This window comes from Hordeum vulgare, chromosome 6H (genome assembly GCF_904849725.1).
Source record: "Hordeum vulgare subsp. vulgare chromosome 6H, MorexV3_pseudomolecules_assembly, whole genome shotgun sequence".
NCBI classification, from domain to species: Eukaryota; Viridiplantae; Streptophyta; class Magnoliopsida; order Poales; family Poaceae; genus Hordeum; species Hordeum vulgare.
Genome location: NC_058523.1, coordinates 517,945,485 through 517,960,718, shown reverse-complemented (window position 1 = coordinate 517,960,718; position 15,234 = coordinate 517,945,485). Strand labels below are relative to the sequence as shown.

The 15,234-nt window shown below is 48.4% G+C and overlaps 1 protein-coding gene across 1 annotated transcript; it reads left to right on the top strand.

The window, feature by feature from the left end:
• The first annotated feature begins 12,891 nt into the window (after positions 1 to 12,891).
• On the top strand, positions 12,892 to 14,607 carry LOC123401802 (cyclin-dependent kinase inhibitor 1-like). The gene is made up of 4 exons (XM_045095650.1): positions 12,892 to 13,434; positions 13,560 to 13,618; positions 13,720 to 13,929; positions 14,041 to 14,607. Exons 1-4 carry the CDS (start codon positions 13,033 to 13,035, stop codon positions 14,117 to 14,119), a joined length of 750 nt encoding a protein of 249 aa, XP_044951585.1. The 5' UTR covers positions 12,892 to 13,032; the 3' UTR covers positions 14,120 to 14,607.
• Positions 14,608 to 15,234: the final 627 nt, after the last annotated feature.

Sequence of the window (15,234 nt, the reverse complement as noted above, 5' to 3'; positions counted from 1 at the left end):
TTCTCTTTGATTTTCTATCTATGGCGCATAGGGCCTTCTTGGGCTGTCCCACCAGCCCACCAAGAGATGGTGCGCCATCCCCAAGGCCAATGGGCTTCCCCGGGGTGGGCTGCCCCCCCCCCCCCCCCCGGTGAACACCCGGAACCCATTCGTCATTCCCGGTACATTCCACGTAACTCCGAAAACCTTCCGGTAATCAAATGAGGTCATCCTACATATCAATCTTTGTTTCCGAACCATTCCGGAAACCCTCGTGACGTCCGTGATCTCATCCAGGACTCCGAACAACATTCGGTAACCAACCATATAACTCAAATACGCATAAAACAACGTCGAACCTTAAGTGTGCAGACCCTGCGGGTTCGAGAACTATGTAGACATGACCCGAGTGACTCCTCGGTCAATATCCAATAGCGGGACCTGGATGCCCATATTGGATCCCACATATTCCACAAAGATCTTATCGTTTGAACCTCAGTGCCAGGGATTCATATAATCCCGTATGTCATTCCCTTTGTCCTTCGGTATGTTACTTGCCCGAGATTTGATCGTCAGTATCCGCATACCTATTTCAATCTCGTTTACCGGCAAGTCTCTTACTCGTTCCATAATACAAGATCCCGCAACTTACACTAAGTTACATTGCTTGTAAGGCTTGTGTGTGATGTTGTATTACCGAGTGCGCCCCAAGATACCTCTCCGTCACACGGAGTGACAAATCCCAGTCTCGATCCATACTAACTCAACGAACACCTTCGGAGATACCTATAGAGCATCTTTATAGTCACCCAGTTACGTTGCGACGTTTGATACACACAAAGCATTCCTCCGGTGTTAGTGAGTTATATGATCTCATGGTCATAGGAACAAATACTTGACACGCAGAAAACAGTAGCAACAAAATGACACGATCAACATGCTACGTCTATTAGTTTGGGTCTAGTCCATCACGTGATTCTCCTAATGACGTGATCCAGTTATCAAGCAACAACACCTTGTACATAGTCAGAAGACCCTGACTATCTTTGATCAACTGGCTAGCCAACTAGAGGCTTGCTAGGGACAGTGTTTTGTCTATGTATCCACACATGTATATAAGTCTTCATTCAATACAATTATAGCATGGATAATAAGCAATTATCTTGATACAGGAATTATAATAATAACTATATTTATTATTGCCTCTAGGGCATAATTCCAACAGTCTCCCACTTGCACTAGAGTCAATAATCTAGCCCTCACATCACCATGCGAATTACATTGTAATAAATCTAACACCCATACAGTTCTGGTGTTGATCATGCTTTGCTCGTGGAAGAGGTTTAGTCAGCGGGTCTGCTACATTCAGATTCGTGTGCACTTTGCATATATTTACGTCCTCCCCTTCGACGTAGTCGCGGATGAGGTTGAAGCGTCATTTGATGTGTCTGGTCTTCTTGTGAAACCGTGTTTCCTTTGCTAAGGCAATGGCACCCGTGTTGTCACAGAACAAGGTTATTGGATTCAGTGCGCTTGGCACCACTCCAAGATCCGTCATGAACTGCTTCATCCAGACACCCTCCTTAGCCGCCTCCGAGGCAGCCATGTACTCCGCTTCACATGTAGAATCAGCTACGACGCTTTGCTTGGAACTGCACCAGCTTACCGCACCCCCATTAAGAATAAATACGTATCCGGTCTGCGACTTAGGGTCGTCCGGATCTGTGTCAAAGCTTGCATCGACGTAACCCTTTACGGCGAACTCTTCGTCACCTCCATACACGAGAAACATCTCCTTAGTCCTTTTCAGGTACTTCGGGATATTCTTGACCGCTGTACAATGATCCACTCCTGGATTACTCTGGAACCTGCCTGCCATACTTATGGCCAGGCTAACGTCCGGTCTAGTGCACAGCATTGCATACATGATAGATCCTATGGCTGAAGCATAGGGGACGATGCTCATATGCTCTCTATCTTTATCAGTTGTTGGGCACTGAGTCTTACTCAATCTCGTACCTTGTAAAACAGGCAAGAACCCTTTCTTGGATTGTTCCATTTTGAACCTCTTCAAAACTTTATCAAGGTACGTGCTTTGTGAAAGTCCTATCAGGCGTTTCGATCTATCCCTGTAGATCTTAATGCCTAGAATGTAAGCAGCTTCTCCTAGGTCCTTCATAGAGAAACTTTTATTCAAGTAATCCTTTATGCTCTCCAAAAACTCTACGTTGTTTCCAATCAGTAATATGTCATCCACATATAATATTAGAAACGCCACAGAGCTCCCACTCACTTTCTTGTAAATACAAGATTCTCCAACCACTTGTATAAACCCAAATGCTTTGATCACCTCATCAAAGCATTTATTCCAACTCCGAGATGCTTGCACCAGTCCATAAATGGATCGCTGGAGCTTGCATACCTTGTTAGCATTTTTAGGATCGACAAAACCTTCGGGTTGCATCATACACAACTCTTCCTTAAGGAAACCGTTAAGGAACGCCGTTTTGACATCCATCTGCCAGATTTCATAATCGAAAAATGCAGCTATTGCTAACATGATTCTGACGGACTTAAGCATCGCTACGGGTGAGAATGTCTCATCGTAGTCAACTCCTTGAACTTGTGAAAAACCCTTTGCCACAAGTCGAGCTTTATAAACGGTCACATTGCCGTCAGCGTCCATCTTCTTCTTAAAGATCCATTTGTTCTGAATAGCCTTGCGGCCCTCAGGTAGTATTTCCAAAGTCCACACTTTGTTTTCATACATGGATCCTATCTCGGACTTCATGGCCTCCAACCATTTGTTGGAATCTGGGCCCACCATTGCTTCTTCATAATTCGCAGGTTCATTGTTGTCTAACAACATGATTGACAAAACGGGATTACCTTACCACTCTGGAGCAGCACGTGGTCTCGTCGACCTACGTGGTTCGATAGGAACTTGAATCGGAGTTTCATGATCATCATCATTAACTTCCTCCTCAACCGGCGTCGCAACGACAGGGGTTTCCCCTTGCCCTGCGCCACCATCCAGAGGGATGAGAGGTTCGACAACCTCATCAAGTTCTATCTTCCTCCCACTCAATTCTCTCGAGAGAAACTCCTTCTCGAGAAAAGCTCCATTTTTAGCAACAAACACTTTGCCCTCGGATTTGAGATAGAAGGTGTACCCAACTGTCTCTTTTGGGTAACGTATGAAGATGCACTTTTCCGCTTTGGGTTCCAGCTTTTCAGGCTGAAACCTTTTGACATAAGCATCACATCCCCAAACTTTAAGAAACGACAACTTTGTCCTTTTGCCATACCACAGCTCGTATGGTGTCGTCTCAACGGATTTGATGGTGCCCAATTTAAAGTGAATGCAGCTGTGTCTAATGCATAACCCCAAAACGATAACGGCAAATCGGTAAGAGACATCATAGATCGCACCATCTCTAATAAAGTACGATTACGACGTTCGGACACACCATTATGCTGTGGTGTTCCAGGCGGTGTCAACTGTGAAACAATTCCACATTGTCTTAAGTGAGCACCAAACTCGAAACTCAGATATTCACCCCCACGATCAGACCGTAGGAACTTGATCTTCTTGTTACGATGATTTTCAACTTCACTCTGAAATTCCTTGAACTTCTCAAATGTTTCAGACTTGTGCTTCATTAAGTAGACATAACCATATCTACTCACATCGTCAGTGAAGGTGAGAAAATAACGATATTCGCCGCGTGCCTCCACGCTCATCGGACCGCACACATCGGTATGTATGATTTCCAACAAGTCACTGGCACGCTCCATTGTTCCGGAGAACGGAGTTTTAGTCATCTTGCCCATGAGGCATGGTTCGCACGTGTCAAGTGAATCAAAGTCAAGTGACTCCAAAAGTCCATCGGTATGGAGTTTCTTCATGCGCTTTACACCAATATGACCTAAGCGGCAGTGCCACAAAAACATGGCGCTATCATTGTTAACTCTAACTCTTTTGGTCTCAATGTTACGTATATGTGTATTATCACTATCAAGATTCAATATGAACAATCCTCTCATATTGGTTGCATGACCATAAAAGATGTTACTCGTAGAAATAGAACAACCATTATTCTCTGACTTTAAAGAGTAACCGTCTCGCAATAAACAAGATCCAGATATAATGTTCATGCTCAACGCAGGCACTAAATAACAATTATTCAAGTTCATAACTAATCCTGATGGTAAGTGAAGTGAAACTGTGCCGACGGCGATTGCATCAACCTTGGAACCATTTCCTACGCGCATCGTCACTTCATCTTTCGCCAGCCTTCGCCTATTCCGCAGTTTCTGTTTCGAGTTGCAAATATGAGCAACAGAACCGGTATCGAATACCCAGGCACTACTACGAGAGCCGGTTAAGTACACATCAATAACATGTATATCAAATATACCTGATTTTTCTTTGGCCGCCTTCTTATCAGCCAGATACTTGGGGCGGTTGCGCTTCCAGTGACCCATACCCTTGCAATGGTAGCACTCTGTTTCAGGCTTAGGTCCAGCTTTGGGTTTCTTCGTCGGATTGGCAACAGGCTTGCCGCTCTTATTTGAATTACCCTTCTTCCCTTTGTCGTTTCTCTTGAAACTAGTGGTCTTATTCACCATCAACACTTGATGCTCTTTACGGAGTTCAGACTCTGCGACTTTCAGCATCGCAAACAACTCGCCGGGTGACTTGTTCATCCCTTGCATGTTGTAGTTCAACACAAAGCCCTTATAGCTTGGCGGCAGTGATTGAAGAATTATGTCAGTGATAGCCTCTTGCGGGAGTTCAATCCCCAGCTCAGCTAGACGGTTTGAGTACCCAGACATTTTGAGCACATGTTCACTGACAGACGAATTCTCCTCCATCTTGCAAGCATAGAATTTATCAGAGGTCTCATACCTCTCGATCCGGGCGTTCTACTGAAAGATAAACTTCAACTCGTGGAACATCTCATATGCTCCATGACGCTCAAAGCGACGTTGAAGTCCCGGCTCTAAGCCATACAAGACTGCACATTGAACTACTGAGTAGTCCTCCTTACGTGTTAACCAAGCGTTCTTAACATCTTGGTCAGCCGTAGCGGGTGGTTCATCTCCTAGCGCAGCATTAAGGACATAATCCTTCTTCCCGGCTTGTAGGATCAACTTAAGATTACGAGCCCAGTCTACAAAGTTGCTTCCATCATCTTTCAACTTAGCTTTCTCTAGGAACGTATTAAAATTCAGGGTGACTGTCGCGTGAGCCATGATCTATAACACAAATATATTCAAAGTGTACTTAGACTATGTTCAAGATAATTAGAGTTTAACTTAATCAAATTACTTGCTAAACTCCCACTCAAAAAATACATCTCTCTAGTCATTTGAGTGGTTCATGACCCACTTACACGAGCTCAAGTCCGATCATCACATGAGTTGAGTATAGTTTCAGTGGTAAGCATCCCTATGCTAATCATATCAACTATATGATTCATGATCGAACTTTCGGTCTCATGTGTTCCGAGGCCATGTCTGCACATGCTAGGCTCGTCAAACTTAACCCGAGTGTTCCGCGTGTGCAACTGTTTTGCACCCGTTGTATGTGAACATTGAGTGTATCACACCCGATCATCACGTGGTGTGTCGAAACGACGAACTGTAGCAACGGTGCACAGTCGGGGAGAACACAATTTCGTCTTGAAATTTTAGTGAGAGATCACCTCATAATGCTACCGTCGTTCTAAGCAAAATAAGGTGCATAAAAGGATTAACATCACATGCAATTCATAAGTGACATGATATGGCCATCATCACGTGCTCCTTGATCTCCATCACCAAAGCACCGGCACGATCTTCTTGTCACCGGCGCCACACCGTGATCTCCATCAACGTGTCGCCATCGGGGTTGTCGTGCTACTCATGCTATTACTACTAAAGCTACATCCTAGCAAAATAGTAAACGCATCTGCAAGCACAAACGTTAGTCTAAAGACAACCCTATGGCTCATGCCGGTTGCCGTACCATCGACGTGCAAGTCGATATTATCTATTACAACATGATCATCTCATACATCCAATATATTACATCACATCGTTGTCCATATCACATCACAAGCATACCCTGCAAAAATAAGTTAGACGTCCTCTAATTTGTTGTTGCATGTTTTACGTGGTGACCATGGGTATATAGTAGGATCGCATCTTACTTACGCAAACACCACAACGGAGATATATGAATTGCTATTTAACCTTATCCAAGGACCTCCTCGGTCAAATCCGATTCAACTAAAGTTGGAGAAACCGACACTTGCCAGTCATCTTCGAGCAACGGAGTTACTCGTAGCGATGAAACCAGTCTCTCGTAAGCGTACGAGTAATGTCGGTCCAAGCCGCTTCAATCCAACAATACCGCAGAATCAAGAGAAGACTAAGGAGGGCAGCAAGACGCACATCACCGCCCACAAAAACATTTGTGTTCTACTCGAGATTACATCTACGCATGAACCTATCTCATGATGCCACTGTTGGGGAACGTCGCATGGGAAACAAAAAATTTCCTACGCGCACGAAGACCTATCATGGTGATGTCCATCTACGAGAGGGGATTTCCGATCTACGTACCCTTGTAGATCGCACAGCAGAAGCGTTAGTGAACGCGGTTGATGTAGTGGAACGTCCTCACGTCCCTCGATCCGCCCCGCGAACCGTCCGGCGATCCGTCCCACGATCTAGTGCCGAACGGACGGCACCTCCGCGTTCAGCACACGTACAGCTCGACGATGATCTCGGCCTTCTTGATCCAGCAAGAGAGACGGAGAGGTAGATGAGTTCTCCGGCAGCGTGACAGCGCTCCGGAGGTTGGTGGTGATCTAATCTCAGCAGGGCTCCGCCCGAGCTCCGAAAAACGCGATCTAGAGGTAAAACCGTGGAGGTATGTGGTCGGGCTGTCGTGGCAAAAGTTGTCTCAAATCAGCCCTAATAGCTCCATATATATAGGAGGAGGGGAGGGGAGGCTTGCCTTGAGGCTCAAGGAGCCCCAAGGGCTGCGCCACCAAGGGAGGAGGAGTCCTCCTCCAAACCTAGTACAACTAGGATTGGAAGGTGGAGTCCTTCTCTCCTTTCCCACCTCCTTTTTTTTCTTTTCTCTTCGATTTTCTGTCTATGGCGCATAGGGCCTTCTTGGGCTGTCCCACCAGCCCACCAAGGGCTGGTGCGCCACCCCCAAGGCCTATGGGCTTCCCCGGGGTGGGCTGCCCCCCCCCCCCCGGTGAACACCCGGAACCCATTCGTCGTTCCCGATACATTCCCGGTAACTCCGAAAACCTTCCGGTAATCAAATGAGGTCATCCTATATATCAATCTTCGTTTCCGGACCATTTCGGAAACCCTCGTGACGTTCGTGATCTCATCCGGGACTCCCAACAACATTCGGTAACCAACCATATAACTCAAATACGCATAAAACAACATCGAACCTTAAGTGTGGAGACCCTGCGGGTTCGAGAACTATGTAGACATGACCTGAGTGACTCCTCGGTCAATATCCAATAGCGGGACCTGGATGCCCATATTGGATCCCACATATTCCACGAAGATCTTATCGTTTGAACCTCAGAGCCAGGGATTCATATAATCCCGTATGTCATTCCCTTTGTCATTCGGTATGTTACTTCCCGAGATTCGATCGTCAGTATCCGCATACCTATTTCAATCTGGTTTACCGGCAAGTCTCTTTACTCGTTCTGTAATACAAGATCCCGCAACTTACACTAAGTTACATTGCTTGCAAGGCTTGTGTGTGATGTTGTATTACCGAGTGCGCCCCAAGATACCTCTCCGTCACACGGAGTGACAAATCCCAGACTCGATCCATACTAACTCAACGAACACCTTCGGAGATACCTATAGAGCATCTTTATAGTCATCCAGTTACATTGCGACGTTTGATACACATAAAGCATTCCTCCGGTGTCAGTGAGTTATATGATCTCATGGTCATAGGAACAAATACTTGACACGCAGAAAACAGTAGCAACAAAATGACACGATCAACATGCTACGTCTATTAGTTTGGGTCTAGTCCATCACGTGATTCTCCTAATGACGTGATCCAGTTATCAAGCAACAACACCTTGTACATAGTCAGAAGACCCTGACTATCTTTGATCAACTGGCTAGCCAACTAGAGGCTTGCTAGGGACAGTGTTTTGTCTATGTATCCACACATGTATATAAGTCTTCATTCAATACAATTATAGCATGGATAATAAACGATTATCTTGATACAGGAATTATAATAATAACTATATTTATTATTGTCTCTAGGGCATAATTCCAACAGGCCTAGGTATTCATATTACCTTTGTAGATAGCTAACCCAAGATGGCTATCTCTTCATAGCAAGAACGGGATGGAGATCGTTCAAAGCTTCGTCCCCCGCAGAGTCACTGTAAAATATGTTCGCACACGAACACATCACTGTGTACCCTCGATGTCGGGGGTGATACACCGCAGCTCACGTCGAATGAGACCCGTCCGGAAGCGTGGTACGCAAGAAGTCCGATGGGCACTTTTGTACACCCGAAACTCCACACGCCCGGGAGGGACCCTGTTAGGGCGCGCGGTGGATATGGACTGCCCTATATCGGCCTGACCGCCCCTAGGGCCTCGCGGATTGCCGCCCTCCAAACGAAGAACGAACAAAGAACGATGAAGAAGAAGAACAAGGGAGAGAGATAAAGGTAAAGGTAAAAGATGATAGATTGATTTGTTTGATTGTATGTCGTTTAATTGGCCGTCATCTCTCATCTATTTATGTGGCGGCTGGACTTCCAGTACAAAAAAAAGACTCCAACTTCCGTCCAAATCTTTCCAAAATTAATCGAACTTGGATTTAGGTAAGTCTAAGATAGCAGTTCAGTTTTTGGGTCTTACAGGCAGCAAACAAGCTTGGATGAAGATGAACCAAAAGGAAAATCTAATCGTTTCAGCAAGGCGAACAACTTTCGTGTTAAGTGTTTTCCGATTAGAGTCTTTATTGTGGGCTGAAACACCCGCACAAAACAAGCAATCGGTGGAGCTACCTTTCACACATGTGTGTGATTGGACGTGCCACTTTTTGCCTCGTGGTAGGATCGCACTCTGATGGCTCTAACTATTGCATACGACCTTGAATTGAGACGATTCTTATATTAAAATCGGTCATTTCAACAAGATGAAGACAATCCGTGTAGAACATTTTATCATATGAGTCTGTCTTGGAGGGGTAATCTGCCGAATGGTACTCTGAATATGAAATTTTAGTACTTTGAGCACATTTTCGGCCTTCGACATGAGATCATGTGGCGATGGCCCAAACTTGAAAGATGTTCATGTCAACACTACGGAAAATTTTCATGTAGAGCACTTGTTCATTAGAAGTAATCTTAAAAATGTTTTCTTGCATGCCAAAATCTCGCTTGTTTTTCACAAAATTGATACCAAATGGTGTCCAAACGTGACGAAACTTTTTGACGATACTTTTTGGATCAGAAGACACCCGAGAAGCTTAGGAGAAGGACACAAAGACCTATGAGGATGCGACAAGACTACTTGACGTGCCCTAGGGGGCGACGGGGGGGTAGGCGCGCCCTGATGTCTTGTGCCCCCCCCCCCTCTCGTGGCTCATTCTGACCTAATTCTAACTCTGTTGATTCTTTACTATCCCGCTTGTCAAAAAAATCTTTACTATCCCCCCAAACAATTTTTTCGCAACTGCAAGTCTCTATTCTTCCGTGATCCCGTCTGAAGGCCTCTTTTGGTACTCTGTCGAAGGAGGAAACGGTCATGGAGGCCATCTTCATCAACCTTGTGGTGTCAATAGTCTACCATAGATTTACGGTCCATAGTGATTAGCTAGACGGTTTCTTCTTTCTCTTTGATCTTTAATACCATCTTGTCTCGGAGATTGATTCGATGTAATCCTTTTGTCTAGTGTGTTTGTTGGGATCCGATGAATTATGGGTTTATGATCAGATCATTCCTTGAAAGTAATTGAGTCTTTTCTGAATCTGTTATGTGTGATTTATATAGCCATGTAATGCTTTGGGATCTATGTGTTTTGTTTGGCCATCTATCGATCTTCACGGGAAGTGATGCATAGTAATGGGTTCAATCTTGCGGTGTCCTCACCCAGTGAGAGAACGGATAGCGTATTGTGTTGTTGCTACTAAGGATAAAGCGATGGGGTTGAACCATATTGATTGGTTTTATTATTTTTACATTATGTCATCTTGCTTAAAGCGTTACTCTCTTCGTATGAACTTAATTACCACATCTGCAGGTAGGAGTCGGTCGAGTGGTGGAGTAATAGTGGTAGATGGAGGGAAGAGTGGGTCGAGTGATGGAGTAATAGTGGTAGATGTAGACAAGGGTCGGTCTACTTTTCCTAGACGTAATGTCTATATAATTAATCATGCCATGAATAACGTCATAACTATGCGTCAATTGTCCAACAGTAATTTATTTACCCACGGTGTGCCATGGCTCCCGGGTCTACTTCAATTATATTACAAAAATTAAAAGTAATTTACTGCAATTTATTTATTTTTGTTCGACTTTGCAATTTATCAATCTACAACTATCTGATTTAATCTTGCCACTAATGAGTACAAGGGGATTGAGAACCCTCTTGTCCGCGTTGGATGCAAGTATTTGCCTTTTTTGTGTAGATGTTGCCGAACGTTTGCTTGATTCTCGTACTAGTTTGATAAATCTTGGTTTTTAACTGAGATAAATATTTTTCTCTACTCTACTATATCACCCTTTATTTTCAGGGAAATTCTAACGCCACCACAAGTGGCAGAGTGCCATCGTCGGATTGAGAAAATAGTGCCCGGTCATCAAGACGCGTGGAGAGACCATGTAGCCCTAGTCGACCGAGCAGACGTGACCAACTGGTATCTAGGAGTAACATAGAGAGTGTGGGAGCTGTTGAGGTGGAAACTAAGTTACAATGGCAATTCCGTGAAAACCAAGTTTCAAAGTTTCATAGAATTCTACAACCAAACATGCTTGTTGGGAAGTTCATTTTGTATAAACATTTAAAGTATAATCTCTAAACTCATATTTATATGGGAGACAGAAATATACATCCACGGTTAGTTATCTCTACTATTGGAGGAGAACTGGACGTTGTATGACCCCCACCCCTACCCTTCCCTGTTTTTTTTCCTGTTGGTCGCCCCTCACCATGTTTTGCATTAACTCAATTATATCAAATCTTATGAAAACTCAATCAAATCGAAATTTTTATTGCGTTTCCTCACCAATACTCAAATCAAATCAAATATCTACTGCTAGAGGGAAATTTGTCATGTTTGTAGAACATCCTCTCCCCACCACACTGTATCACTTGTGGAATTTCAAGTATTTTCGAAACTTCAATTTTTCACGTGGTCTTCACCGGTTCCCGCATTATTTGGTTTTATCTGCATATTTTCTCTGCCTGCGCATGGGTGTGAAAATAACACCTGAGTAGAGTACTTGTTACGAGTACTTGTTAGCAGTTGCTATGCTGAGTCCGGAACATGCTTGTACTGACGGGCAGCTAGTTTACCTAAGCAAATGCATGGCAGGAGCCAGCATCCCACGAAGTCATTAATTCACGTTGGATCTTTGCGCGGTAACGCCAAAGCATCCAAAAAACCAGAGCGGACAGCCGCAGCGCTGTCGTCGTCACACGACCAGGCACTGCGCGCAACCCAGCTAGACATACGCCATCATCCGTCCACCAGCCGTCGGTATGCCGAAACTATCACCGTGGCCGAACGCCCACCACGCTCGGCACCGCTGCCCGCGCTCGGTGGGCGACTCCACTGAACCCACGCACGCGCCCGCCCGCTTGCCAAGGTAGATCCGGGGGGTTCTCCGCCAAAACTGCCGGTGCGGCGACCGACCTGCGGTGTCGTCCCGCGCACGGTACCCCGCGAACCTGCTCCGCTGGCCGATGCAGTTCGTTACACCCTGCCGTTTCAAATTCCCTAGTGCGTGATCATGCCACCCACGTAACATGTCCTTTGCAGCACAGCTGAATTACCACTGCGCAGAAAGCGAGCAGGTCGTGGCACTACCTACCGGGCGAACCTTGTACGCAGGCTTCAACCGCTTCAACCGCCGCAGGCGCGGAGCTGGCTCGCATCATCACGTGTGGAGCGGAGTGGATTGCATTGCATTGCAGACGACGGGCTTCCCGAGGCCGACGAAAGCAGATCAGGGGTGTGTGCAGCGCACGTCACCTATCGGGTATCGGCGACGGCAGACGGAATCTGAACCTGCCGCCGACCCCGCCCCGCTTTTCCGGGGAAAGCATCTCGACAGTTACCGTCCGATCCGCCCGCAGTTGCAGGGCAGCAGAACCCACCCAGAGCCCACCCAGAACCCAGGCCCAGGGGAGGCCCCCAGCAGCCTATCTGTAAAATTCCGTTTCTAGTACTGTACTATCTCACATCAGGCAAGCCCGCGGGCCCGGCCCTCGTCCGTCCGTTACTGCACCGCAAGCCACGCATGCAGCAACAACAACGGCCCTCTCCAAAAACCCGAACGTCGAATCGCAACCAACGGCAGTACCCCCATGCCATCAGTTTCAAATGCACCTCTCCAAACCACGGGAGCCGTCGGATCCCGGCCGGCGCACGTGTCTAGCCCACGGGGGGACGAGAGGGCAATCTCGTCCGTATACACGTAGCAGCCCCAGCGGGGCCATTCCCGTGATGATGATCACGTTCCGTTTGGGGCTTCCAGAACGCCGTTACGGCGTGACGGACGGGGGGCGAGGGGCCAGATCCGACTGACGGCGCCGTCGGGGCGGCGGGCGGTCCCTGGCCGTCCGATCGGGATCCGATCCCCGGGCCTCGGCGTGTTATATGCGTACGCGCACACGCGCACGGGGCTCGCTCCGGACGGGGGGAGAGAATCCAAAGAGCGAACCCAGCGGCATCATATCCCTCCCACCGGCGCAGCACTGCACACGGAAACGGCCAAAGGAGAGCAGGAGCGGAGCGGAGCGGAGCGGAACGGGGGGCGATGGGGAAGTACATGCGCAAGTGCAGGCCGGGGGAGGAGGCAGCGGTGGGCGGCGTGGAGGTGACGCAGGCCGTCGGCGTCCGGACCCGGTCGCGGGCGGCCGCGGCCAACGTCGTCGTGTCCAAGAGGAGGAGGCCGTCGCTGCCGCCCAGCTCGCCCCTGGGCGGCGGCGCCGCCGCCGCTCGTGCCCAGAGCGGGAGCTGCTACCTCAAGCTGCGGAGCCGCATGCTGTTCATGGCCCCGCCGGCGCCGGCCTCGGCCTCGGTCTCCGCCGCCCGCCACGGGGCGGCGCCGCTACCGGCCGGCCTCTCGCGCTGCTCCAGCACGGCGTCGTCCGTGGACGCGTCGGCGGCTGGTCAGGACAGGAGCCTCCCGTCGTGCGGCTCCGACGCCGCTGCCAAGGTGAGGGAATTGGAATTGGAATTGGGTCCAAACCCTAGAGTTCGAAATTCACATACGATTCGAGATCTCTCTCTCTCTCTCTCTCTCTCTTTTGGCTGAAAACCGTGGCTTTCTCCGCTCTACAGGCAGGCGTCCCCGAGGGCTCGGCGAGCAACAACGCGGAGAGCGGCGGCAACCGCGAGAGGTGCGGCATCCAGTTCCCTCTTGTTTCCTGCCAATTATTCCGAATTATGCCTCCTGACGTGCTCCTGACCCCCGTCCCGCTCGCCGTTTTCGAAAATTCAGGAGAGAGACGACGCCGTCCAGCCATTTCCCGGGCGACCTGAGCGACCTGGAGTCGGATCTTGCCGGGAGCGGCCGGTCATCACTTCCGCAAACACCGGCCACCCAGGTCCAGGTCCAGGCCGCCGCGAGGGCGAGGGTCCCGCCGGCGGCAGAGATCGAGGAGTTCTTTGCGGCCGCCGAGGAGGCTGAGGCCAGGCGCTTCGCTTGCAAGTAAGTAGTTTCACTTTCACATCAGCAGCGCGGAAATTGCAATTCTCTCCTTCGTCGCCGGAGTCCTGACGTGCGAGCTCTCTCTCTCTCTCTGTGTCTCGCCATGGCCAGGTACAACTTCGACGTGGCGCGCGGTGTGCCGCTGGACTCCGGCCGGTTCGAGTGGACCCCGGCGGTGAGCAGCAGCTAGCTAGCTATCTCAATTCTCAAAGCGAGCGCGTGAGAGCGTGCAAAGGGGGGAGAGAAGCTGTAGCTAGAAAGTCACTCACTGTAGAGCTGGGGCGCCGGCCGGCCGGCCGTCCGTGTAGAAAGGCGAAGGGAAAAAGATGCTCGGGAAAGAAGAAAAGAAGCATTATAGCCTAACCAACCAACCAACCAACCACCGATTCATCAGCAACTTTTTCATTCGCTCACACTCACTCACATACTCTCACCATTATCACCTCTCACACCCCCTTCTGATTTCCCCAGCAGCTAGCAGTAGCAGTTTTACTTCCCTACTGGAGTACTTATCTTTGACGACAGGATAGATCTCTCGATCGGTCCCTTACTGTAATTGTCACTTGGTAGTTAATTACCTTACATGTATTTGCCTGGATTTTTTTCACTGTACATCGTCAGCTTGTAGCAGCAGCAGCTTCTGGCTGCGCCGCAGATCTATAATTTGATTTGAGTGAAGAACCCGTCTCCCTTTGCCGTTTCCATCCATGCATGCATATGATTCCATCTTATCCATTTCGCTGGTCCTGCAAGAAATGCATACGTTGTGCAGATCGTCGGATAGCTACTAGGTACAGTAGTTCTATAAGTGAGCAGGCAGGCAGGGTAAACAGCTTCAGCACCCATGCATGGCATGGATGGATGCTTCGGTGCAGAGTGCGGTGCAGTGCAGACAGACAGTACAGGCAGGCAGACTGCAGTGGAGGCTTCCATGGCAGGCAGGCGGCAGGCGGCATGGCGTGCCGTGGAAAGAAGGTTTTGCTGGGAGATGGGGGACCCCGGTGCCGGGGCCGAGGCAGCGGATCTCCCACGCCCAGGGAAGAAGGGATGCCAAGTTATCTACCGTCTCCCCAGCTCTGCCGTCGTCGCGGTTAAAAAATGGGGTTGGTTGGAGCAAGTGGCCATTAACCTATGTGAGCAAGTATGATTAGTGTGTGGCTAAACAAGGCGCCGGTGTGGGAGCTGGCGCTGGATCCATGGCACATGGGTGCATCATGCCGTGCACGGTGGGGGGCATTAAGGAATGTTAGTTGCATCGGGATCTGGGTTAGTCAGTAGGTTGGTAAAAAACTGAAAACTAGGGTG